The sequence below is a fragment of the Periophthalmus magnuspinnatus genome, chromosome 14 (genome assembly GCF_009829125.3).
Source record: "Periophthalmus magnuspinnatus isolate fPerMag1 chromosome 14, fPerMag1.2.pri, whole genome shotgun sequence".
Classification (NCBI taxonomy): Eukaryota; Metazoa; Chordata; class Actinopteri; order Gobiiformes; family Gobiidae; genus Periophthalmus; species Periophthalmus magnuspinnatus.
In genome coordinates this window covers 1173235-1199848 of record NC_047139.1, presented here as the reverse complement: position 1 = coordinate 1199848, position 26614 = coordinate 1173235, and the positions used below count along the sequence as shown (strand labels likewise).

At 47.2% G+C, this 26614-nt stretch overlaps 1 protein-coding gene across 3 annotated transcripts; it reads right to left on the bottom strand.

The window, feature by feature from the left end:
- Positions 1–221: 221 nt before the first annotated feature.
- nup98 (nucleoporin 98 and 96 precursor) lies at positions 222–25262 on the bottom strand. Of its 3 annotated transcripts, none has more exons than XM_033977959.2 (35): positions 25118–25262; positions 23734–23838; positions 22911–23006; positions 22479–22664; positions 21186–21316; positions 20633–20740; positions 20173–20353; positions 19687–19856; positions 19418–19555; positions 18722–18857; positions 18555–18647; positions 18110–18253; positions 17478–17611; positions 16214–16401; positions 14921–15037; positions 14598–14787; positions 14154–14250; positions 13852–13965; positions 12627–12765; positions 11177–11354; positions 10615–10752; positions 10313–10513; positions 9901–10024; positions 9523–9788; positions 8539–8702; positions 7706–7965; positions 6409–6720; positions 5388–5545; positions 4368–4508; positions 3960–4105; positions 3649–3870; positions 3027–3268; positions 2657–2811; positions 1764–1881; positions 222–1659 (listed from the first exon to the last, which is right to left on the bottom strand). In XM_033977959.2, exons 2-35 carry the CDS (start codon positions 23813–23815, stop codon positions 1466–1468), a joined length of 5463 nt encoding a protein of 1820 aa, XP_033833850.1. In that variant the 5' UTR covers positions 23816–23838; positions 25118–25262; the 3' UTR covers positions 222–1465. The 3 variants fall into 3 exon arrangements, with proteins under 3 accessions (XP_033833850.1, XP_033833851.1, XP_055082563.1); XM_033977960.2 differs by having other exon boundaries at positions 229–1659; positions 18722–18854; positions 25118–25256; XM_055226588.1 differs by lacking the exon at positions 22911–23006 and having other exon boundaries at positions 229–1659; positions 25118–25256.
- Between the last annotated feature and the right edge of the window lie 1352 nt (positions 25263–26614).

Here is a 26614-nt window from a genome sequence, read left to right as displayed (position 1 = left end):
AGAGGGTCAGAGGAGAGGAGCAGAGGAGAGGGGCAGAGGAGCAGAGGGGCAGAGGGGCAGAGGAGGAGAGGGTCAGAGGAGAGGAGCAGAGGAGAGGGGCAGAGGAGCAGAGGGGCAGAGGAGCAGAGGGTCAGAGGAAGAGAGGGGCAGAGGAGCAGAGGGTCAGAGGAGCAGAGGGTCAGAGGGTCAGAGGAGCAGAGGAGACACTAAACACATTTATTACTTGAACTTGTCTTTATTAAAAATATCTTCATCAAACTCAATCATTTCTTCACAAACTTCACGATGAACTTTTGTCGTTACAACAAAACGTCATAATTCTACAAAAATATCTTATTTTCCAGCTCCACATTCGAACGACACTCGAAAGAAAAAAACAATCATAACTCAGAAATAAACATGAATCATAAAAGAATAAACACGTCCACGGACGCGGGCGGCCATTTTGAATCTGCCATTGTCTGGTTTACTTTAGAAATAAACCAACAGAACTGATTTTGAGCGTTTTCTTATGAGTCATGGGTTTAGTCCTGGTCTAGACCCGGATCCAGACTAGTCCTGGTTTAATCCTTAGTCTTTAGTCCCTAGTTTAGACCCGGACCTAAGCCGGGACTAAACCCAGTCTTAAAATTCACTGTCATTGTAAAAGTCTATTGTTTATGACGTGACCTCCATTTTCAAATCCACTTAAATTTAAATTTGTTTCCTTCCTTCTCATTGGTGGATTCTCGAGTCCTCGGCTCTGATTGGCTCGTTTGGATCATAAATATTTTTACATCCACAGAAGAAAAGTTCACCTGTTAAAGCTGCACTATGGAACATTTCTGGTGGAGGGTTGGCAATAGACTGATCTGTCGACCAATTACAGGCTGCCAAACGTCATCTCCATGGAGATGAGTAAGATTAATGCCATAATGTGGAACATTCCAGGCAAAACGACATCATCCCTGTACACGTGCACATCTGCCCCGTCACCAGAGACTGTTGGGTTAAAGACGCAACATGGAACTTTTACAAATGGAGGGTCAGCCACTTTCATGTCTCCAAGGTGAAGTTAATGCTTTGTCTGAAATGTTCCAGAATATGGCATTAAACTCTGTCGCATTTGTTTAGATCACAGATGTTTTTAATGCACAAAAACGTCATGAAAAACATTATTACTGTGAACTGGCTCGCCACTCCAAAGATCTGACCTGTACCATGACCTAGTGGCACCACCAGCCTCCAGAAAAGTTCCACACTGCTGCTTTAAAGCTGTAGCAGTGGAGACGCTCTCGTGCCCAGAGCAGATCCTGGTTTCTGCTCGTGTGAAGACGTGTTTTGTGGAGTTTAAGTTAAGACTCTGTTGCTGTGTTTAACAGTCTAGTACTGACGTTTATTCAAAGTCACGTCTCATTGGTGGGTTTCGTTTCCTGGTCCCGCCCTCACAGCGCTCCCATTGGCCGCGCTCCCGTCGGCCGCGCTCCTATTGGCTGAGGACGAGCTGCCGCAGGTAGGACTGCGTGAGCCCCCTCAGCTCCTCCAGGGTGTAGTCCTCGGGCATGGGCAGACGGCTGATGTGAGGGGCCAGGTGCACCAGAGGAGCGCCCCCCGATGGAGACTCCCCGAGGTGCAGAGACACCACCACGCGCAGGATGTTCGCCAGACGCTTCGCCATCTCTGTCAAAACACAGCGAGGAGGTTGTGGGTCAGACTCCTGATCTGCCTGAGTGGGGGAGGGTCACGTGACGGCCGCGGCGGACCGTGTGACCCCGTGCTCTCACCTGATTGGGCGAGGCGGTCCTTGGCGCAGTGGCAGGGCAGTAGTTCTATTCTCCCGCACAGAGACGTGACGTCGGTGTAGAGACGCTCCAGCTCGTACCCGCTGTCGCCCCCTTCAGACTGAGACGAGAGTTTGAGACGGTGCATTTAAAAGTTATTCACAGTGAGAAGCGACACAAACATGAGAGGGTCAAAGGTCAGAGGTCAGGAGCACTCAGGAACATTTACTTGAGTAAGTTTTTAAAGAAATGGTTCAATCATCATACTTTTACTCCTACTCGAGTCATATACTGTGCAGTGTTGCAGTACTTACTCGAGTAAAGTCGTGTTCCTCTGAGTCTAAAGTGTCTGGAGTTTAATGAAACAAAATTAAATGATCTGAACTTTTGCGTTTGTGGCTCCTTCAGATCTGATTCAGTTTGGCTCATTTTTCTGGCTCTTTAAAAGACAAAACATGAAATAATGAACCAAATGTGGTATTTTCAAATTGTTCTGACACTACAGTTACTCTTCAAGTTACTCTTTCTTGAGTAGTACTTTTACAAAAATACTTTTACTTCCAGTTCGAGATTTGAACTTTTCTTTTTTAAGTGAGTGTCGTTCAGCTCTGGTCAGACGCTGCTGGACACTGCCTTATATCTGAAGTAACTTGAGTACTTTTCCCAAATACTTTAGTAATTTCTTAGACCACTACTTTGTACTTTTATTTGAGTACTGTTATTTTGAAGTAACATTACTCTTAGCGTTTTAATCAGAGCCATGTAACAAACACAAAGTCCCACGTCTGCTCCAAACCACAGACTTTTACAGACGACCAGACCTCAGCGTCAGAACTGACCACTGACCACCAGGACAGAAACCACATTAAACTGAGTCAGAGGGAGGAGAGCGCCACCTGCTGGATGTGCTCCAAAGTCTTCAGGACCCTGATGTAGTCCAGGAACAGTCTCCCCGTGCAGTCCCAGTCCTGGATCACTGCGCTGCGTCCAGGGACACTCAGGCCCTCCAGGAACTCCAGCAGGAAGTCCAGGTTTTCATTTATGATGCAATCTGTGAAGAGGGGGGGAGGGAGGGAGAGCGGGGGAAGAGACATGGAGGAGAGAGGGAGGAGAAGAAAGACAGGAGACAGAGGGAGAAGGGAGAGAGAAGACAGACTCTCATTTGTTTGTGGCTATCAGTTTCTTTTTGGCACCATCTTGAGGACTTTCCCATTCAAAACACAGAATATAATAGTGAAGACTGAATGACCCCTGACCCCTGCTTACCCGAGGCGAGGTGGCGGGTGAGGGTGCGGTGGCACTGGCTCCACTCCCCGGCCCTGTACAGGTGCAGCGCTTGTCTCCGGGGGTCGTTGAGGCTCTTGGCCCTCAGAGCTTTGGCCTGATGGATCCACGGCTCCGGGATCAACAGAGTCTGAGTCAAGAAACGCTCCCGCCGCAGTGACTCCTCTGTGTCCACCAGGGGGCAGTGTAACTCCAGCATCAGACGCACCGCACGCTCACGCTCACTGAGGAAGAAGAGGGTCTGCAGTAGTATCTGTAGTACATGAGGCTGTGTATATGCAGTAGTGTTTGTAGTACCTGTGGTTGTGTATATGCAGTAGTACTTGTAGTACCTGTGGTTGTGTATATGCAGTAGTACTTGTAGTACTTGTAGTACCTGTGGTTGTGTATATGCAGTAGTACTTGTAGTACCTGTGGTTGTGTATATGCAGTAGTACTTGTAGTACCTGTGGTTGTGTATATGCAGTAGTACTTGTAGTACTTGTAGTACCTGTGGTTGTGTATATGCAGTAGTACTTGTAGTACCTGTGGTTGTGTATATGCAGTAGTACTTGTAGTACTTGTAGTACCTGTGGTTGTGTATATGCAGTAGTACTTGTAGTACCTGTGGTTGTGTATATGCAGTAGTACAAATACTCCCAGGTGCCACAGTCCTTCTTTCTCCAGGACGGCGCAGTAGGACGTGTGCAGCGTCCCCACGCTCCACTCGGACACATGACTGTAGCCCAGAGCGTCCAGCACCGTCCACAGGAGCCAACTCAGCCTGAAGTCCAGTCTGTGAGGACACACGGTCAGAGGGTCCAGGAGCGGGGACAGGGGGTGGTGCCTGTGGACAGAGGGGACAGTGGGGTCCACACTGATCAAAGTCTCTGTACTGCAGTACACACACGCTGCCAGCAGGGGGAGCTGTGTTACCTGTCGCTGTAGAGCTTCAGCAGGTGGAAGCAGAGGTCATACAGAGGTCGCTGGTTGGACTCCTCCTCCTCCTCCTCGTCTAAACACTCAGACTCCAGGTACGGAGGGAGAGGAGGACAGGTGTACCTCCCCCCGTCAGCACAGCCCTGACACAAAACACACACGTCAGAGGAAACGTTCACGACGATCAGAGATCGACTGGGTTTGTGCGACACTCCAAACTCAGACACGTTTATCATTCAGTGATTAGGATCAATACTCTAATCTGATTGGTCTGCCAAGCAGTGGGCGGGGCCTATGACACATGAGGAGCGACTCAACACGTCACCACACTGTACGGGATTTACTCAAATACAATCCACTCAGTCCCGTCCGGGACAACGACCTCATCACAGTCATGTGACTGACCTGGAAGGCGTCCTGGTACAGCCTCAGGGCGTCCGACACGGAGGCGGTGGGCGGGAGCATGTACCACAGGTGAACAGCCAGACTGCGCTTCCAATCCAACTCTGAGCACACGTTTACAGACAACTCTGAGGACTGCCACACCTGAGGAGGAGGAGAGGAGGAGGAGGGGAGGAGAGAGGGGAGAGAGGAGAGGGGGAGAAGAGGAGAAGGGGAGAGAGAGGAGAGCGGGGGAGGGGAGAGAGGAGGAGGAGAGAGAGGGGGAGGAGGAGAGAGATGAGGAGAGAGGAGGAGGAGAGGAGGAGGGGAGAGAGGGGGAGGAGAGAGAGAGGAGAGAGGGGGAGGAGAGAGAGAGGAGAGAGGGGGAGGAGAGGAGGAGGGGAGAGAGGGGGAGGAGAGAGAGGAGAGAGGGGGAGGAGGGGGAGGAGAGAGAGAGGAGAGAGGGGGAGGAGGGGGAGGAGAGAGAGGGGGAGGAGGGGAGAGGAGAGGGGGAAAGAGAGAGGAGGAGGAGAGAGAGGAGAGAGAGGGGAGAGAGAGGGGAGAGAGGGAGGAGGAGAGAGAGAGGGGAGAGAGGGGAGAGAGAGGGAGGAGGAGGAGGGGAGAGGAGAGAGGAGGAGGAGGGGAGAGAGGAGAGAGGAGGAGACAGGAGGAAGAGAGAGAGAGGAGCATGAGTGAGTGTGTCACTGTTCTCATGGTGTGTATGTCTTGTGTTGTGTATGTGCGTTGTGTGTGTATTGTCGTACTGCTCTCCCTGACAGCAGGGTGTGCGTTGTGTGTGTGTTGAGTGTGTGTTGTGTGTGTGTTGTATGTGTGTTGTGTGTGTGTTGTGCGTTGCGTGTGTGTTGTGTTGTTGTCGTACTGCTCTCCCTGACAGCAGGGTGTGTGTTGTGTGTGTTGTGTGTATGTTGTGCGTTGCGTGTGTGTTGTGTTGTTGTCGTACTGCTCTCCCTGACAGCAGGGTGTGTGTTGTATGTGTGTTGTGTGTGTGTTGTGCGTTGCGTGTGTGTTGTGTTGTTGTCGTACTGCTCTCCCTGACAGCAGGGTGCAGATCCTCAGTCGTTCCTCTGACACGTAGCTGTCTGTTTCCATTCTGTTCCAGTCTGTGAGCTGCAGGGACAGCAGGTCTCTGCAGAGCTGAGAGCCCAGAGCCTGAGACAGCAGCAGGGACAGTCTGTGGTCTCCTGGACAGAAGAAGAAGGTCAACCTCTGTGGACAAACACTGACCTCAGTTTATCTGGAGACAGTTGTTTTTCCTCCACACACTGATCTGATGCAGTGAATCCACTGGTCCAGATTCACCTGCTGCAGTGACACAGATCTGGACAGTTTTGTCAGTTACAGGTGCAGACTGAGTCAGCTCTGTGTCTCAGTGGGGCTGGGTTGTTATTTGTGTTGTGGAATTGATGTCATTTTTAAAGCCCTGAACCTTTTCATTAAAGATACTTCAAACTCACTGCACTTAGATGTTAAATTAGTTCTAACGGCAGTGGAGCTGGAGGTTTGTTAATCTGTTTATGAGAGTTGTTACTGCAACTTCCAATAATGTCAGAAAAATCCCTCTCCCTTGTTCTACATAAACTGTGGTTGTACATGTGCATCTTTTCTCTGTAAATCTCATAATGAACCTGTAGTTCAGATAAGTCACTTCTCTCTGGTCAGATTGTGTTAAATCAAAGCTCAGATTCAAGTCTAACTCGAGTAACAGCTTCAGACAGAGAAGTGCCTACAGTTAGAATCACAGCCCCAGGGAACGGTGATATCAGCAGGAATGTGTGTTTTAAGTGTCTGTGCAGTGTAAACCACCTCAGCCTGGACAGTAATAGTAGTGGTAGTGGTAGTAGTAGTAGTAGTGGTAGTGGTAGTAGTAGTAGTAGTAGTAGTAGTAGTAGTAGTAGTAGTAGTAGTAGTAGTAGTAGTAGTAGTAGTAGTAGTAGTAGTAGTAGTAGTAGTAGTAGTAGTAGTAGTAGTAGTAGTAGTAGTAGTAGTAGTAGTAGTAGTAGCCTGAGTATCCTTGGCAGTATCTGTAGTATTTCAGCAGTAGTACCGTGTTTCTGTGCGAGCTGGCAGGCCTGGCTGATGCAGTTTCCCGTGAGGAGGCTGAAAATGGCGTCCGCATGTCTGCCCTGGGACAGAGACACTTCCCGCTCCACTCTGCAGAGGGCGCCGCGAGCCAGCCACGAGGAGAAGGCGCGGCGTCGGAGGAGCTGCTGCTGGTACTCTCCCACGGGGAGGTCCTGGCCCGAATCCTGGTCCATGTCCCGGTCCAAGTCTAGACCCGCGTCCTGGTCTGAAGGCGAGAGGCGACCCCACAGAGCCTCACACAGAGTCCAGGCCTCTCTCCAGTCGTTCAGGACGGCTGCAGCAGAAACGAGAATATGAGACGGGTCCGAAGTCCCCCGGGTCCGAAGTCCCCCGGGTCTGAACTCCCCCCAGGTCTAAACTCCCCCCCGGGTCTAAACTAAACTCCCCCCGGGTCTAAACTAAACTCCCCCCCGGGTCTAAACTAAACTCCCCCCGGGTCTAAACTAAACTCCCCCCGGGTCTAAACTCCCCCCGGGTCTAAACTCCCCCCGGGTCTAAACTCCCCCCAGGTCTGAACTCCCCCCAGGTCTGAACTCCCCCCAGGTCTAAACTAAACTCCCCCCCGGGTCTAAACTAAACTCCCCCCGGGTCTAAACTCCCCCCGGGTCTAAACTCCCCCCAGGTCTGAACTCCCCCCAGGTCTAAACTAAACTCCCCCCCGGGTCTAAACTAAACTCCCCCCGGGTCTAAACTCCCCCCGGGTCTAAACTCCCCCCGGGTCTGAACTCCCCCCGGGTCTGAACTCCCCCCGGGTCTAAACTAAACTCCCCCCCGGGTCTAAACTAAACTCCCCCCCGGGTCTAAACTAAACTCCCCCCGGGTCTAAACTAAACTCCCCCCGGGTCTAAACTCCCCCCAGGTCTAAACTCCCCCCAGGTCTAAACTAAACTCCCCCCGGGTCTAAACTCCCCCCGGGTCTAAACTCCCCCCGGGTCTAAACTAAACTCCCCCCGGGTCTGAAGTCCCCCCAGGTCTAAACTCCCCCCGGGTCTGAACTCCCCCCGGGTCTAAACTCCCCCCGGGTCTGAACTCCCCCCGGGTCTGAACTCCCCCCGGGTCTAAACTCCCCCCGGGTCTAAACTCCCCCCGGGTCTAAACTAAACTCCCCCCGGGTCTAAACTAAACTCCCCCCGGGTCTAAACTCCCCCCAGGTCTAAACTCCCCCCCAGGTCTAAACTCTGTGGCACTTTTTTTTTTTTTTATAATCGTAAGAATCACAGTTAAAACATCAGACAGACGCCCGTCCCCGTGTGACTTACGCTGGACAGAGCCGTGCCTCTCGCTGACCTCTGCTGCCCACTGTGCGTACTCGTGCAGAGCGGCGACTCCGTTCTGAGGCTGCACAAACGGACAGCGCTCCGAGCTCACGATCCTGCAGTGCTTCAGACAGATCTCCAGGGGGCGCTCCAACACGGCCTCACGGAGCTCCTGGGCTTCAGAAGAGTCCAGAGCTGAGTCCAGACCCGAGTCTAGAACCTGAACCTGCTCCAGGCTCACTTTGTACAGAGAATCTGACACGCTGAAGACCAGAGGAAACAAAGGAGAGTTAGTCTACAGCAGAAATAATCGATTTACTACAGATACTAATCAATACTAAAACTAGTATCGAACCTAGATATTCATTTGAGTATTGATACAAAAAAACTCATTCACAGAACAGAAATGAACCTTTACTCAATCTGTTTATACTGATGTGTCTGTTTCACACCATCGACCTACGGCACACTGAAGTACACACACGTAACACACACGTAACACACACATGTAACACATACGTACCACACACATAACACACACAGAAGTACATTTCCTGTTCAAAATCACAGTACATTCTCTACAGACACAGTGAAATCAGAATCAGTATCGAGTCTGTTCCTTGGTGTTGAAATGGAGTTTGAAGTTTTAGTATCGTGATTCAGAATGAAACTCCCTAAATATGAAATTCAAACACAAAATAAAATACCATTATATCTGAAGTGTAATACATCCACATAAGTACTTTCTTTGAGCCAACACTTTTACACACTTCATGTCATCTTCATGTTTCTATCGTCTACATTTCCCAAACGTCCTGTGATGAAGCTGAGCTCACGTTTTGTGTGTGGATCGTGGCAGGAAGCTGTAGTCAGGGTCTTTGTCCAGGACTTTGGACTCGGCGCTCAGGGTCTGACCCGAGTGAACCAGAGTCCAACCGGGACCCCAGCCCACTCTGAAGGAGCGTCCATGAAACAGCCCAGCGTCCATCAGCAGAGAGCCCTGGAGAGAAGAGAGACAGACAGTCCTGGTTTGGTCCTGGTTTGGTCCTGGTTTGGTCCTGGTTTAGTCCTGGTGTGGTCTTTTATTTATGACAAACTGAGCTTTAGTTTTGCCACAGACTGGGTCGTTTTTAGAGGCCAGTGTCTTTTCTACAATGTTAAACTAGTCCAGAACCTCCAGTCCCATATGAAAGGTTCATCTCTGAGTCCTGATTTAGAGTAAGGACGTCAAAATACAGTTTTTCAGATCCGATGCTTAAAATATTTGTGATTGCTGATACTGATTTATTTATAAACAATGAAGGATTCCATGGTGAATTTGTGCCCAGTTGAATAAAATGATGACACAGTCACATTAAACATGCTCTAATGTTTCTAAAGTGCGTTCATCATATTATTTATGTTTGAGGCCATAAAAAGACAAAAGCCTGAAGCACAAGGCGACGTAACATACAATAAATTACCTCTGCGACGTCTTCACAGAGCCTTAAAATAAATAAATACAGAGAAATAAATGTCTGTCATTAATAATGTTTTAGAGCCGCCTCAGTCTGTGTGTGAGCTGCTCTGGATGTTAGCATTAGCATTAGCGACAGTCACATGGACGAGGCCGATCTATTCACCAACTCTGAGCCAAGCCAATGCTCTAAAAACACTTAAATCGGCGGCAGATACCGATACCAGTATCAGAATATCCCTAGTTTTATGTCCTGGTCCAGACCTGATCTAGTCCTGGTCTAGTCCCGGTTCAGTCCCGGTCTAGTCCTGGTCCAGACCTGATCTAGTCCTGGTTTAGTCCCGGTTCAGTCCCGGTCTAGTACCTTGTTGTAAGTGACAGACTCCTTCAGTGGCACAGGGCCTCCCAGTCTCCTCGCACCCACCGTCCTGATTTTGAGATTCTCCTGAGGTCGAGAGGCGAGGGAGGTGATGGAGGGGAGGGAGGGGAGAGAGGGCGGAGCCAGGCTCTTTGGGGGGGTCCAGAGGGGCGGTCCAGTGAGAGGGCGGGGCACAGACGGGTGAAGGAGGGAGGGGGAGCGCGGCGAGTCTGACAACTGAGAGAGGAAACGGGTCTGTAGAAGTCCTCCCACTGAAAGAGAAACAGAGTCACACAGAGTTACACACAGAGTTACATGCGTGTGTGTGTGTGTGAGGGGGTGAGTGTGTGTGTGTGAGCGTGTGTGTGAGCGTGTGTGTGTTACCTGAGGGCCGGCCCTGGGCTCCGGGCAGCACTCTGGGAGATGACGCCTCATGGGAGAGCTTCAGTCTGGGCTCCTCAAACATGTCGACAGCCTCCTCCTCCGCAAACAGAGACGCCTTCATGATCTGCAGCAAACACAAGCGTCAGATGCCCTCCCGTCTCTGTGTGTGTCAGATGCCCTCCCGTCCTCCTGTATCTGTGTGTGTCAGATGCCCTCCCGTCCTCCTGTGTCTCTGTGTGTGTCAGATGCCCTCCCGTCCTCCTGTGTCTCTGTGTGTGTCAGATGCCCTCCCTCCTGTGTCTGTGTGTGTCAGATGCCCTCCCTCCTCCTGTCTCCCTCTGGTGTTAGATAAAGTTACTCTGCAGATGTTGCGGTTGGACAAAAACAGCGTGAGAATGGAGTCTGTGGGCACCTGTAGCGTGTGGGGGTTGATTCCCAGGGACGTGGCGATTTGGGCGGAGCCTGAGATGGCGGCGTGCTCCGAGTGGCCGTTGTCCCCGCCGCACACTTCCTGTTCGTCTGGGCTTTCCGAGGGCAGGGGCTGCGTGATGTCGGCCATGTCACTGTCCAACTCCAGAGCTGGGGGGGCGCAGGGCTCCGGGGCCACAGCCGACTGGGGACAGAGACGAGCCAACGTCAGGAGAAAACTAGCGGCAGTTTTGCTCATAAAAGGTTGAGATGTGCGTTTTAAAGAGAAACATTGACGAGTGAAACCTGTGTTTGTGGCGCCCCCTGCTGCTGGCCCACAGGAGGAACAGGGCCCATAGTCTTGAGCTTCTTTGGGTCGAGTTTAAGCGGCACTTCCTCGTCTTCGTCCGAGTCCTGAAGTCCGTACTTAGAAAAGTGAGAGACCTGAGAAAGAGAGAGAGAGGTTTAAAAAAACAATTACTTTTAACATAATACATCTGAGGATTTTTCGTTCATCAACATTTCCTGGGGGTGTGACGCTAACTGTAGGCACCACTCAAAATAAACCTCGCTTTAAAGTCTAACAAACCTCAAATTAACACAATCTGACCAGAAAGAACAGGTTTGGTTCAGGTGAGCTGATTTGTGCTGCTAAACAAGTCAAACCTCTCAAATAACATTACAGTCATGATCTGAACGCTGTGGGTCACTCAGTCTGTTTCTTTACAGTCTGGCGTCTACACAGCCCTGTCCCACATGTTTCATAGATGTGTATTTTGAGGGCGGTTTTACAACAAACTGCAGGACAAAGCTCGTCTAATGAAGTTATATTGTTTGTGTGAGTTTCTGTGTAGAACCTTTTCCTCACCTCAAAGACCCAGGAGCCGGTCTCGGGCCTGTACTCGAGGAAGCGCGCCCCCTGTCTGCGGGAGGCCTTCTCCAGCCGTCCCTCGTAGTTCATCTCTGAGAGACGCTCGGGGCTGCGGATCTGTGAACACGTGGTCTTGTTGTTTGGCCACACGCCGTCCAGTGTCACCTCCGCTCGCCTGTAGGGGGAGCACAGAGTCAGCAGCAGTAGGAGGAGGAGGAGGAGGAGGAGGAGCTTCTACCCTGAGGCCATAAGTCCTGGTTTAACAGGAGTGCGTTAAGGACCACCTAACTCTTCTCCTCTACGGAATTAAAGCATTCACTAGGGCTGTGAAGATCATGTTAATCTGAATTTTGTTTACGTTTGACTTTTCAGAACAATAAGTTCACACGTGGTTCTGTCACAGCGCTCAGTTAAGTCTAGTTAAGTTTAGTCTGAGATGGAGATGGCTTCACATCACACATTCAAAAAGCAGCTTTAGTGCAAAATGTGCAGATAAACTTCTAAACTCCACACTGACCCTGCAGAGCACAGGGGCCTATGGGCTCTAGTTTCTCTAATAAAAGTCTGCAGAGAAGCTAACAGCTAGCATGACGTTCTGCTAACAGCTACTCATAGATGTGCTCTTATACCAATATTATCTCCCACCCTGTCACAGAAAAATATGTAACTAAATAAGTCGCCCTGCAGTTCTGCACATTGATTTGATGTGAAGGTAAAATGTGTAGTCAAACTTAAAGATGCATCGGCTCGTGAGCCTCAGAATCGCGACCAGATTCTCACCGCTGTATTTACTGAAAGGGTTTGTTGTGTTTGTGCTGATACTACACTGTGTGTGTCTGTGGCAGACGGTGGTTCTCATCTCTATTTGTAACACCTCAGATGGTTCTGCGCTCACTTCACCCTGACAAAAACACCAATGAGCTCATGTATGACAGACGCTGCGGTGGTGTGATTAAAGCTGCTCTATCTGTATACGGCCGAGCAAAAGACAATGTTTCAGTGTTTCCTCTGGGCCCAGAGTGTTGACGGTGCTGATACTTGAATGTGAATGATTTTATTAGTTAATTATTATTAATAACAATATCATTATCACACAGTCATTATCTAGGCCCAATCAATGTCATATTGCAGTGATTAATCTTAAATATTTATGTCAAAGTTAGAGATTATATATTTTTTTTTACCAATTTAAAATAAACGTTTTTACTCTGGCCTTTTAACTCTGATGAGTTGCGGCTGTGGTTAGCGCATTAGCCGTCCTCCACTGCTAACAACAACAAAGTGAACCACGGAGGAAAAGTGAACTACAAACCTACAAGGACAACCTGTGAAGATTAAAATGATCGTAACTCCGTCTGCTCCTCAAACTCTGTCCATTGCAAAGTCGAGTAAATCCCAATGTTTAAATAAATCCCAGTCGGGCCTAATGTAAATCCTGGTGTTGTACCTGTTGAGGCCCTGTCCCTCCGGAGGTTTGTTCTTGTCGTCTGGATAAATGATCACTTCTTTTCGTCTGAAGTGAACGATGTCGTCGAGGTTGAGTCCGGCCACGTTGACCTCTCCAGGAAAGAACACCGAGCCGTAACCTGAAAAAAACAACATTAATCTGACAACAACTCGATCCACAAGAGCCACTTTAGATGTTTATGATCATATTTACAGAACCATCAATTCAGCTTTTCAGTTTTGAGACCGACACAGATACTTCACAGATCTCCAAAGCTCAAAACGCTCTGTTCCACCTTGTGATGTCATGTAGTGATAGTTTAAGTTAACAGCTCCTTTGGAGTGGAGCGCTTCCTGTATCACCACATGATGACATCACAAGGTGGAACAGAGTGTTTTCAGTTGCAGGGTTTGTGTGTCAAACATGTGTGAATGAAACAAAACAACTCCAGGTCTCTTTGTGATGAGGAAACGACATTAGAACAGATCAGAAAATAGCGTAAGATGAGCCCTTTAAGGCAGAATACTCAAAACATTTACCAGCATCAGAGCAGATACTGATCCAAAGCAAAAGAAGGAAAAACAAAAACAGTGTTCCCTGGTTTATCTCGGGGGTTACGTTCGAAATATAACCTGCAATAGGCGAAATCCACGAAGTATCAGCTTTATTTTTTACATTTATTCTGTTTTTGTCTGTAAAACCCCTCACCACACACTTTATACACTTTTCTCACACAGGCGTTAACATTTTCTCACATTTCTCTCTCGTTTAAACTCTCTCAAAGTTCAAACCTTCGTAGGCGTCTTTGTTGGTGCGGAACGTTTCATCGACATTGTGGGTTTTGTCGGGGAGAAAACAAATTGCAAACGTACAGCACTTCAGAGTCACACTGAGATCCAACGTCTGAACACATTCTGTACTGGACAGGAGACACGGCACGGAGGAGACTGATGGACAATGGTCTACAGTCCAACAGCCAATCAGGATGCACGACACAATGGTCTACAGTCCAACAGCCAATCAGGACGCACGACACAATGGTCTACAGTCCAACAGCCAATCAGGACGCACGACACAATGCACGTTCATACGGTGTAAAAAGGCATGTAAAATTGTACTAAAAAAATCAAAGAAACAGCGAGACGGTGAAAGGTGAACTGCGATATAGCGAGGGACAACTGTAAAACAAAAACAGCAGATTGTGGAAATGTTAACTCTTCAGTACCTCTGCGGCCCACGGTGAAGTTCTCCACGAAGCAGTCCCCGTTGGAGTCCACCATCTCCACCAGCTCCTCCAGAGACGGGATGGTGAAGTAACCCACACGACTCAGCACGATGCCTGACACAAACACAGCGTCCAACGGATCAGAGACAGAAACAGGACTGTGCAGTTTATCAAACACACATCTGACCACATGATCAGAGCTTTTTTAACTGACAGGTCTCAGGTGTGTGTGTGTGCGTGCGTATGTGAGTGAGTGGGGGTGTGTGAAGGGGTGCGTGTGTGTGTGTGAGTGTGTGTCTTACCTGCAGGATGTGGCGCCTGAACCTCCAGTTGCTCGTCGTCTCGATCGTCCTGAAGAGACTCCTCCCCCAGAGACGCAGACACGTCCTCACTGCTCAGCTGTCAATCAAAACAGTCAGACCACACAGTCAGGCCTAAAGCGGGCCCCCCAAAGCCTAAAGCGGGCCCCCAAAGCCTAAAGCGGGCCCCCCAAAGCCTAAAGCGGGCCCCCAAAGCCTAAAGCGGGCCCCCCAAAGCGGGCCCCCAAAGCCTAAAGTGGCCCCCCAACACGGGCCCCTAAAGTGGACCCCTAAAGCGGGCCCCCTAAAGCGGGCCCCTAACACGGGCCCCCTAAAGTGGCCCCTCTAAAGTGGCCCCTCTAAAGCTGGCCCGTAAAGCTGGCCCCCTAAAGCGGGCCCCTAAAGCCTAAAGTGGCCCCCTAACACGGGCCCCTAAAGCGGCCCTACCTCGAGGCTGGTCTTGGAGGCCTTGTGCATGTTCATGTCGCTGATCGTGTCCTGGAGGTTGCTGTGGGCTCTGGTCTGAGGGATGGGTTTGGCGATGGGGTTCACATAAAACTGGGTCACCTCTGGGTCCTCCTCCGAGCGAGAGCTGGAGGCTGCCACCTCCCGAGACGCTTCCTCCTCCTCTGCCGGGCTGCGCTCACACACACACACACACGTTACACTATGCACCAAAGTCCAAGAGATACAAGTATGAACCAGAGATAGTTGGTCTAAACCAGGTTCCATCTACACCTGGCCCCGCCCCGGCCTGAGCGGGGTCTCACCTGTGTCCGTTCTGGGGGTACTCTGGAGGGGAGGCGAGGTCGTCCGTCTCTTTGGACAGGGGGCTGCTGTATTGAGAACTGTTCAGGTTTTTCAACACCAGTTTCTTTATGCTCTTCCTGAAAAATGTGGACAATAAAATGTGCAGTTACCAGAAGGATCCAGCAGAGGGCGTTAGAGTGCAGCTGTGTGTGGGTGAGATTAGGCAATGAGGAGTGACTCGATTAAACTGATTAAACCGACGAATCGAATTTCAAACTCAAATCAATTTGTTTGGAGTAAAATAGACTTTATTTTTAATGTAAAAGTCTCAGAGTTGTAGAAGTGTCGAGCTCTTCATGCCTCAGTGAAAAGCAGGAGCTCAGGGCCAGTGCTTTTGTGAAAATACAAATCATGTCTTTTTCCCACATCAGCCTTATGTTCACTGCAGTACTGGATCGTTTTATTTCATTCATAAAATGGAGATGACTTTCCCTCAAAGGCCCATGGGTTAAATACAGTCACTTCTCACTTGATGTTGTTTTATACTGAGTTTAAGCCTTTTCCACTTACAGCCCACGACAAAAACGATCACGTTACCCAAAAGGAGTTTATAAACCATTTACTTTAAATGAAACTCAGGTCTCTGGCTCCTGTGGGAACCAGGAATAAACCAGGACTAAACCAGGACTAAACCAGGACCAAACCAGGACTAAACCAGGACCAAACCAGGACCAAACCAGGACCAAACCAGGACCAAACCAGGACCAAACCAGGACCAAACCAGGACCAAACCAGGACCAAACCAGGACCAAACCAGGACCAAACCAGGACCAAACCAGGACCAAACCAGGACTAAACCAGGACTAAACCTGTTGAATCAGTTTTTCAGTTTTGTTCAGTTTAAACCTGGAACATTCTTCCTGAAGATGTGACTCAGGCCTCGACTTTGACGATGTTTAAATCCAGGCTCTGTTCTGTTTATCTGCTGTGACTGAAAGGGGTTTATTCTGCCTCTTCTCTTTTAATGTTCACTTTATGTTGATTATTTTATTTATGTTTTCATTTGTTTGTGTTGTGATTTTAAAGACTTTCTTATTCTGTAAAGCTTTGGATTACTTTGTGGACAAATTGTGCTGTAGAAATAAACTTGTCATAAACTAAATAACACAATTAATCGCCTAAAGGACGACAGCGCTAGTTTAAAAAGTAGGATTTTGTTCAGATTACACATTTTAAACTAATCCAGCAATATTAATATTAGAGAAATATGAAGTGTGAAACTAACACAATGACACATGTTTCAGACTGTGTACCTGGGGACAAAAGCTCCATTGGACAGTGTGGGTTCGTCATCGTCTAGTCCGTCAAACAGCTGAGACTTGGAGGCTCCAGACGAGGACAGGGCTTTAGGGCGCACCCTGGTGGCCGGGCGCGGGGTCAGCTTGTAGTGAGTGGGCGTGGTCAGGGCCTTCTGAGCCGTTGGATTGGTCGGTTTCAGGCGCTAAGAGGAAAATTGAGTAAAGGATAAAAGGTTAAATGTGACAAAACTAAGAGCGTCAAAATAAACTGTGCGCTTGAACTCGCCTGAACTCAAAATAAATAAATATATCTGAACAGGAGAAGGGCTGAACGATTTGAGTGAACCACTAAACTCATTCATCTGGTCTTCTGTTCATTTCCAGACCGAGGTGTAGTTTTGTCTTCATCCCTGACAGTTTGGACTGCTCACTAGCGCCTCACAGTGGTCACATGATGCTGCTGTGACGTACACCGGGGGCACGTGTGAGAAGTCCAAACTGCCCGCGATGAAAACAAACTAAACCCTTGTCTGACAAACATAATCAACTAAAATAAATCTGTTATTCGGATGTGAGAGAATTGTCACTTTATTCAAAATGAAGGCGACCGACGGGCTCTTTCGTATCACATGAGTCACAGAAACAAACAAATCTGATTGGACGATCATGTTTGGCTAAGGCCCAAGACACGGAGGAGGGAGTGGGGCCCAGACTGGTATTTCTATGTATAAAAAAGAGAAATATCAGTGCGGAAAAGAAAGAAAAAATATATACACTGACCAACAGACTAGAACAGATAGTTTTTCTACCTATAAGTATTTTATTTTATTTTTTAAGCACATCTTTAACTTTGTATTTGTATTTAATCAGTGTGTTTTATGCTGCACTTTATTGTCACTTTGCAGCTGGTGTGATTCTAAATGACGGCTCTTCTCTGTCTGAGGCTTGTTGCACTTTAATCTGAGCTTTGTTTTGGCACATTCTGACCGTAAAGAGCTGGTTTAGCTGGAACTACAACACGTGAGCTGCTCTGTGCTTTCAAATAACATGACATTCATAAACTAGCATTAGCCAACAGTTTTTCAGTGTGTCACTCTAAAGCGTTCATGGAGCCATTTAGGGGTTTGACTTAAAGGCTTTTCAGACAATCTTAACACTTTCTGGCGGCGTTTGCTCATGTGTGCATTGTGTCGCCACGGTAACTGCTGAACATTCCACCGCAGAGATACAGGCAGCACACCCGGCGCAGCGTCACCCGCTCGTGTGTGCAGCGGCTCACCTCCTCTTTCTTTTTGGGGTCGGACAGAGGGTTTCTGAACAAAGGAGAGTCTTCATACGGAGAATAGGCCAAAACGCTGAGCTGCTGCTGGAGCAAAGCCTGCTGGGCCGCCGACGCGCTGGGGTCTGTGAGGGCTGAAACGGAGAGAGGAACACTTACTCTCAGGTGAAGACGTCTTTTAAAAGAGTAACACATAACATTTAGCTCTCTGTGTTATGATAGTGCTCTGTAGGGGGAGCGACTTAGCACAATCAGGTGCCTCCCAATAATGAAACTACTGCACATCACAGCAGGTCTGTCAAGTTGCTGTGTACGACTTTGCATCATGTTTTTGTATATTTATGGATTATTATCATGGGGTCAGGGGTGACGTAGGCTTGTGGGTGGAGCCTCGTACTGCCAACTGTAAAGAGGGTTTGAAAAAGGCCCGGCAGAGATCACTAAATTACACAAACACGCATGGATAGCATCTAAAATCCATTCAGCCATGTTTTTGATGAGGGAACAGTGTTAGAACATGGGAGAAAGTTTAAAAAAAGTGTGGTACCCTTTTTTAAACATAAACTAAGGTTGTGCTTGAACTTGCACATAAACCACATCAAAACTGGGACTAAACCCAGAGCTCCACGTACCCACAGGCTGCTGCGGCGCTCCGAAGCCCAGGGTGCTGGTTCCGGTGTTGAACCCAGACGCTCCGAACGTTCCCATCGTCCCCAGAGTCGTGCCCAGTTTGTTCTGTGTGTTTCCGAACAGCGACGTCTGGCCGGTCCCCACCGCTGATCAATAATAAGAGATTATTCAATACTTTTTAGATGCAAAGCTTTAGACATATAACATGTTTTTTCCATGGCTGGAGCTTCCAAAACTTTTTGGTTGACATCTTGACTCCCGTTCATTTCCCAAACTCTCTGAAGTTTGCGTATTTTTCATGTGCCTTTCTGTACCCAGACACAAGAAGCACAAACACTAAACATTTCACACAAATCAACCTACTTTATATCAGTTTTTAGCAGATAAACTAATTCTCCCATCAGATGAATGAGACTCAGGCCAGAGAGAGTAATAAACCTGTGGTACCTGCTCCAAAGCCGGTGCTCAGGCCGGTGCCCAGGCCTCCAGTCGCGGGCTTGTTTCCAAACAGACCTCCTCCGGCTGGGTTTGTGCCGAAACCTACAGCAAAAAAAAAGCACGGTTACCCTAAGACACTCCTAATGAAACCTGTGGAGAGGCGGAGTTAAACTCACCGAACGTGGACGTGTTGGTCCCGGGGCCCAGACTCAGAGCTGGTTTGTTCCCAAACAGACTGGTGCCGGTGCCAAAGGACGGAGCGCTGGTCGTGGTGGTGCCGAATCCTGCCGTCTTATTCCCAAACAAACTCTGCTGTGGAGACAAGTTCAACAGTTTACATCAGATCATGTGGTTAACACTAATACTGTATGTGGACGAAGCCATGAACGCACAGGTCACAAACAAGAACATTATTTTAATGAAGTGAACATTAGATATGTGTGAACTCATGTGGGGGAGATGAAGCAGAGAAAGTCAAAAGACTGAGAAATCATGAATAAGTGGTGTCTAATGGTCAATGATAGAGCTGGAGGTGGACACCTGGTCCTGTGTTTGGACTGTGGTCTGGAGCAGAGTCTGGAGTCTTTATTGTGTTAAATGGCACAGACTAAATGGCTGTATTTATGTTCATAAAGTCGACACTAAGAGCCATTTTAATTTAGGTTTTGAAAAGACAAAATAAAAATTGTGCTATTTTTTTCCTATATCATGCAGCTCTATGACAAAGTGAAGACTTTACTGTTCAAGGCCCGAATGGAGAAAATAAGACAAAAGACTAAATGTAGTTTGGATTTCAGTCAATATATAGACGTCCATTTTATATTTCCCCTCTCCATGACTTTGCCCCGTGTTGCCTGTGTGTCCCGTGTTACCTGCGTGCCTACGGCGCCGAAGCCCGTGTTGGTCTGGCCGAATAGGCCGGTGGTGGTGCCAAACCCGGAGGTGGTGCTGGTCTGAGCTGCGCCGAACAGACCTCCAGACTGAGCGGGGGCGGTGTTCCCAAACAGGCCCTGAGCAGAGGAAGAGATCACACATATTTGAGTCATTACAGCTCAACTACAGCCAGGGCTGTCTCATGTTTTACGTTGAAGTCGTCTGTGCCCGTGCCCTCCCCGTGCCCGTGCCCGGCCCGTGCCCTCACCATGCTGGAGGTGTTGGCCTGGCCCATGGTCGGCGTGTTGCCGAAGGAGAAGCCAGTGCTCTGTGCGGTGGTGGTTTGACCAAAGGGTTTGAAGAGGCTGGCGCTCGGCTGCGGTTGAGGCTGGGCCTGTCCAAACAGACTCCCCGTGGTGGCACCAAATCCCCCTGCACCTGGAACCAGAGGGCAAAGGTCAACAGATCTAGTGTCTATGCAGTCGTCGGGTCAATACAATATTCAGCCATTGAAGAGTAGACAAAAATCCATGGAAACAAAGTTAAAAGCAAACAGAACATTCTCACTGAAGATAAGGGCATTTTATGCCATAATGTGGAAAGTTATAACCAAAGGAACAACATTTCCACTCCCCCGTCCCAGGTCTAGTCCCGTGCGCTCCCCTGTCCCAGGTCTAGTCCCCTGTCGTCCCCTGTCCCAGGTCTAGTCTTGTTATTTTAACAGTCTGAATATTAGAATAAAAATGTTGCGCACTGGTGCCAAAGTTGGTCTTGTTTTGCCCAAAGGAGAAGCTGGTGTTGGGGGCAGAGGCGCCGAACAGCCCGGTGGAGGCACTGGAGGTGGCGGTGTTTGCCCCGAACAGAGACCCTGCGGCCGGGGCCATGGTGTTGGACGGGCCTTTCCTCCCGGCCTGGTAGTCCTCCAATCGCAGCTCCTAAAACACAAATGGACTCTATATTAGAGCTGGGCAGGGATTAAAACGTCTAAGTGTGATTAACCGAATGTTGAACGCAAAAGGTAAAAAAAAACATCTTAGGGATAGGATTTCTGAAGCAACTGGGACCATGTTATTTAAAAATCAAGTCCAAATAAAATCAAAAGGCTCAGTACGAGAAATGTGGCTTTGGAGGTAAATTATCATTATCATATCCTTGTTCTGGTGGGACCTTTGACCTACCCCCAGGGCCTTGTTCTGGTGTGACCTTTGACCTACCTCCAGGGACTTGTTCTCGTACTCCTTCATGGCGGTGATGCACTGGTGTTTGGTGTTGATGCTGGTGGTCACGCCCGCCTTCACCATGGTGTCACTGCCCGTCGGAGCCTGGACAGAAGACGAGAGTTTAACTGTTAAAAAGCCACATTTGAGACACACGTGCTACAAATTAGCGGCAAGTTAAGACTGTTGGGGTTGTTTTTTTTCACGCTGGAACCATGCGCTCAGTCTGCCTGATTTGAGATGGACGTGACTGACAGGTGGATTAACCAATCAGAGAGACACATGTTCCATTCGCATTAAAACGTGTCCGCTTACACTTATAAAACAGGGAAAACAACACAGACGACTGAGAAACAACGGAAGCCCCAAACGCTCAATGTCAGGTGAAAGAAGTTCTATATTTAACTGTGGAAGTGCGGTTGTTTTCTTACTGTGTGTGAAACGACGCTGAGTTTTGTGGTACATTGAGGCGGTGTGGGGACACGTGTGCTGTAGTGAGGGTCGTACAGAACACCTGGATGTTATAATGAGTGTGGTGGTTATGTCATACATTAAACTTGACTGTGGTCCCGGGCTGCTGCGCTGTGGCGTTGAACCCCGAGCCTCCGAACAGAGAGCTGGAGGGGCCGAACGGGTTGGACGTGGTGAACAGTCCCCCGCTGCTCGTGCTCGTGCCAAAACCTGAGAAAACGCAAGCGCCGAATCAGAAAAACACGGATACAAACACATATGCTCCATTAGGACTGTCAAAAATATGGAAAATCTGATACTAATCGATGTCAAAACTAGAATCAAAGCTAGATACTCATTTTTACACCTTTCCTGAATATGTTTATAATGATGTGTCTCTGTATGTTTCACAAGTATAAGACACATAGACATGAACCTACTGGACTCTGAGGATTACACACATATAAGTAATAGTAGAGCTGCAAACTGGGGCATAGTGAAAAAGGCTCCAGGGTAATGTCCGTGGCACATTTTCAAACTCAATGACTTCTTACATTTGCGCGTCACTGCAGGTCGAGTTTTTGTCTGAAGGGTGAATTTTATTTTTTTTTTAAAAACAAAACAAAAAAAACTCGACAGTGTGAACTACAGACACGTTCTCAAGTGTCAATATGGGACAAGGGATCTGGAGGGAAATTTTAACAAAATCTATGCAACTCCCTGCATTCTAGAGGTAAATATGATGATGTTTTTATTTTCCAGTAAATAAAACTGTTTTTTTTTAAACAGTAAATTAACTCTTCACTAGAGAATCACCAAACTGTCTGGACATTAAAGACTGAGCTGTTTTTAGTTTCATAACAGACACTAAATGACCACTGGAATTCTTTTTACTGATTTTATCTACGAGCCTACTACACAGTTTGAACTCTTTTGCTAGTCTTATTAACCCATTTAAGTGTAATAAGAGTTTGGACAAAGCCTTTACTATTTGGTCAATATCTGAGTCTGTACTTTTGACGTGAGTCTAAGTTTGATCACACTGCAGTGAGGACAGTGGCTGCTGAAAAACACAGTCCAAATCTTGCAGAGAGATCAGAACTCATGTTTTTGTGAGGCTGAAGAAGGGACGTGATCACCTCATTAGTTATGCACGCTCCTCACAGTACTTTAAATACTCAAGTACTTTAAATTGTGAACGGTAGACAAACAGCGCGAACATACTGAACACTAAAATGTTCACATGACACCAGTACTTCTGATACAGCTTAGGATCAATATAAAGCCACTCAAGAAAAGTTCATTTCTGTCCTGTGAATGGGACTTTTTTAGTATCAATGCCGGTTCAAATTATTGCCTTTAAAGTGCGTAAAAGGACAGTATTTGGACTCACTGCCGAAGGAGGTGGGCTTGTTTGCTCCAAATGCATTGTTGTTCTGAGAGAAGAGGCCTCCGGTGGTGCCTGTGTTGGTGCTCCCGAACAGGCTGGTGGAGGTGCCCGTGTTGGCCCCGAAGCCAAAGCCGGAGCTGGTGGAGGAGGTGGCGGGTTGGCTAAACGTGGTGGAGCCGAACAGACCTCCTGCAACAGTCCACAGGTTTATCATTAACACAGAGGAGAAGAGCCACAGTCGCTGCAGCCCAAGTGTTTTACTGAGCCATTTTTAATCACAGCTCACATTTTATTTACAACATGGTTCAGAAAACAATTTATATTTTCTGTAGTAAAAAAATGACAGTTCAAAATGCGTCTCGACTAAACACTGTTCACTGTCCTACTAGTGACAGCTCATAGTGCAAAGCCTCACTGAGCGACCGAGGCACTGACCCGGCTTATTTTGCGCAGAGCCGAACAGCCCCCCTGTGTTTGTGGTCGCTCCAAACGCTGGCGTCCCAAAGCCTCCGGTCGTCCCGAAACCTGTGTCTGAAACAGAGAAACATCCAATAGCTTCAGTCACGTACTGAGCCTGGTCCTGGCCACGAGTACCCAGCTGGACCCTTCTCCGGATCTGAGCCAGGAAAATGTTGGATGAAATTGGAGAAAATGTGATTTTTCTGACGAGCATCGCAAATACAATCATACTTGTGAATAAAGTTTTAAATAATAAGTTTCTGCGCAAAGTTTACGGCCACACAACTTCCTCTAGTTTAAATATCCATCCGTATTTTTCCTTTGACACAACGAATAACTGACTGGGAAAATCCCTGCGTCACCTGCGCTCTGATTGGTCGTCTTCGAGGGCGACGTAAACAGATTACCGTAATGACAGTAACATATTTAAAGAGCACCATGCCTCTGCTTTGAGATGTCATTTGAATTTACATGAAGCAGAATTTGTTACGGAGTTATGGTAATGGAAAGTCCACAACCGTGAGTCTAACGCCGACGACAGCATCCGCCACAATAGGGTTAAGGACATATTTTTAGTCCTTGAATTATGTTAGAACTACATTAATTCATATTTTAAAGCATTTGATGTCCACTTATACGTTTAAAGCCAAGGAAAGGGAAGTTGGCACTGAACAAACAGTGGTTTTCAGTACCTTACGGAATCTTTTCGGTCAGTTCCTACTTGGAACCAAGATTCCGTGTCCAGCCCTCTTTCTCAATTATAATATTTCCGCACAGGTTTAATACAGTTCAGACTCACTCTGTTGTCCGAAAGTGGAGGAGGTGCCGAAGCCCCCGGTGGTGCCTCCTCCAAACGGAGTCCCAAATGACTTGTTAAACATCTTCACTCGTGCTCATGCACCTCCTAAAGACAAACAAGAAAATATCACAAATTAAACAAGTTCAAACAGAACTGACAACCACAGAAGAGTTGAAACAAGTTACATTTATTTAACTTCATAGAAATTTTACTTTGAGTACTTTTTAGCAGCATTCTTTTACTCTCACTTGAGTAATATTTTTATTGAAGTAATAGTACTCTTACTTGCATAATATTAAGTACAGTGTAACAGTACTCTTACTTGTAGACTTGCTGTGAGTGAGTTTACAAGTGACTTGAACTTTATGTTGACAATATGAAATGATTTGAACATTTGTGTTTCTCGCAGCTGCTTCAGATTTGATTTAGTTTTTCATTTTTGTGTCAGTTTGAAAATAACAGATTTTTGTGCATTACTTCATGTTTTGTCCTTCATTTAACATTAACTTAAAATTATAAACTGTTACGCCCTGACAGTTACTTTTTAAGTTACTCTAACTTGAGTAGTACTTTTTTTTTTTTTTTACTCTTGAGTAATTTCATGGCCCACTAACATGCTCCACTTTGTACTTCTACTTAAGTAATATTATTCTGAAGTAACGTTGCTCTTAACTTACGTAACTTCATTTAGAATACATAACATCAGGTCACTAAAGTAAATATATAAGAATAAATTAAGACATTTATAACTAAAGCAGGTCAAGCTTCGCTTTTTGCTGCTTCATAACCACAACAAATGTCCGAGTTATGTCGAAGTTACACTAAAGTGGTCTGAGACTGTACACAGAGTCCAGGCACTTCTCGGTGTATTTCTGAGGGTATTTCTCGGGTAAAACAGACTAGATCGTGATGTTTATGTGTAAATGCGCTCGGCGACTCCACGTGGATCTCACACAAACCTCCTGTTACCGTCTCCAGGACAAAAACACCACCTTTGGACCGATTCCACACTAAAGATTAAACTGTCCCGATACCAGAGCCGAAACCTGTTTGCCGAGATCAGCTTTAGGCGTTTTCAAAAGTCAAAACACTCCGGGCTGTTAGCATTAGCTCCATAATGCTACAACAACACTCCAGACACGGCCAAATAAACCTCTCACCGTCATCGTCTCACAACAGCAAACATGTCAACACTACACACGAGTAAAACTAATCAGAACTTTTATAATCTCACCACATTCAAGCCTCTAAACAAGTGTCACTGAAGTTACAAGCGGCTTCTCTGCTAAGTTGCCCGGTAGCACCGCGGCTAGCAACACCCGCCGCTCACAAACGGGACTAAAAGCCTCTCATTTCTCACATAAAACATCACGTTCGTCTTCACCTGGTGTCACGCGTGTCTGGAGTGTCGCTCTTTATCCTCAAGTTGTTTTTTTTACTCGCCAGAAAAGTGTCGCTGATGACGTTTATCTTCAGACGCACATTAGCACGTTAGCTTTAGCCGCTTAGCTCATCGCCGCGGAGGGAAAACTGACGGACGCACAGACACGTGACCACGTGTTTTTCAACGTCATCACGCAAATCTGAAGTCTGCCGCAAAGGGAAGGACACGGGATCAAAACAAAACAACATAAACACGAGGTATATATATTAAAAATAAAATAAATAAATAAAATACATACAAATTAAACTGTACAATTGCATTTGTTAGTAACAGACAAAATACTGAGTTAATTATGGTATAATTACATGCTCATATTTGGTTATATCGACTTTCTTCTCTGTGCCCCTGCTCTAATGGAATGTACCACAGTGAGGCTTTAACCTTGTTCTAATGCAGTCTCCACCTCATAAACATCCCTGGAGTTGTGTTTTTGTTTCATTCACACATGTTTCATTAAACCAACAGGTTTAGCCAGTTTCCCTCCACACAGCTCACGACACCTTGTGACATCATCAGGTGGATGGGGTAAAGTGAACGATAATTTTATTTATTTATTGGTTTATTTGACAGGGACAGTGTACATTAATAGCGTTGCTGCAAATGCACCAGAATTAGCCAAAAGGCTATTTTTCATCTGTTGTCCCTGGACAGACCTGTCTCCCTAAAAATGTTCATTCAAAAACACTAGAAATGATTCCTTTGGGCCTTGAGAATCTGTTCATCCTAAAAACATGTGTCTATTTGCATAACACTTGGACAGTCCCAGGAAAGACATGAGTAAAAGTTTTTATTTTAGTTTCACAAAGTTTAAAAAGGCCAAACCATAAACTGTATATATAAATGGACATAGCTAACCTGCTAGCTACCGCGTTCCAAATATGAAGTTAGCATGGGCGCGAAGTGGTTCCTTCACGCTCTGATTCCAGTTGACCTCTAATGAAAAATGGTGGTCCCGTCTCTCTGTCTCTGCTGCTGTCAGACTCATCGTTTTGGTCTTAAATGTTCGTATTAACCCTCTACATGATCCTGGGGTTTTATTTCACTATTTTGTGAAGATACGCACACTAATAACGGACAGATCAACTGCCTTCTTTGGTCAAGATCACTCACACTAGCATTTGATTGTCAGTGTTGCTAAAGGCCAACTCCCTGCTAAACCAACAGTGTGGGCAGGAAGGGGCGTTACCCTCAACAGCCTCGCTCTGGTTGGCTCTTTGGTTGCTATGATACTCACAGTTGGAATTCCAAATATGGAACTCGGCACCAAATTCACCCCTATAACTGCTGGCCTCAATGATGCAAGGCAAGTTTATTTGTAGAGCACAATTTGAACACAAAGTAATTCAAAGTGTTTTATAGAATCAACATTAAAACAGAAGAGGCAGAATAAAAACCTTTCAGTCGTCTGCACAGCTGAACAGAACCTTTTCAGCCTGG

Coding starts and splice junctions, on each gene's coding strand:
- nup98 (XM_033977959.2), bottom strand. CDS start 23,815: ATGTTTAACAAGTCATTTGGGACTCCGTTTGGAGGAGGCACCACCGGG. Junction 17,612..18,109: donor AGCGCCGCAGCAGCCTGTGG/GTACGTGGAGCT, acceptor TCTCCGTTTCAG/CCCTCACAGACCCCAGCGCG. Junction 5,546..6,408: donor CCAGCTCGCACAGAAACACG/GTACTACTGCTG, acceptor TCTTCTGTCCAG/GAGACCACAGACTGTCCCTG.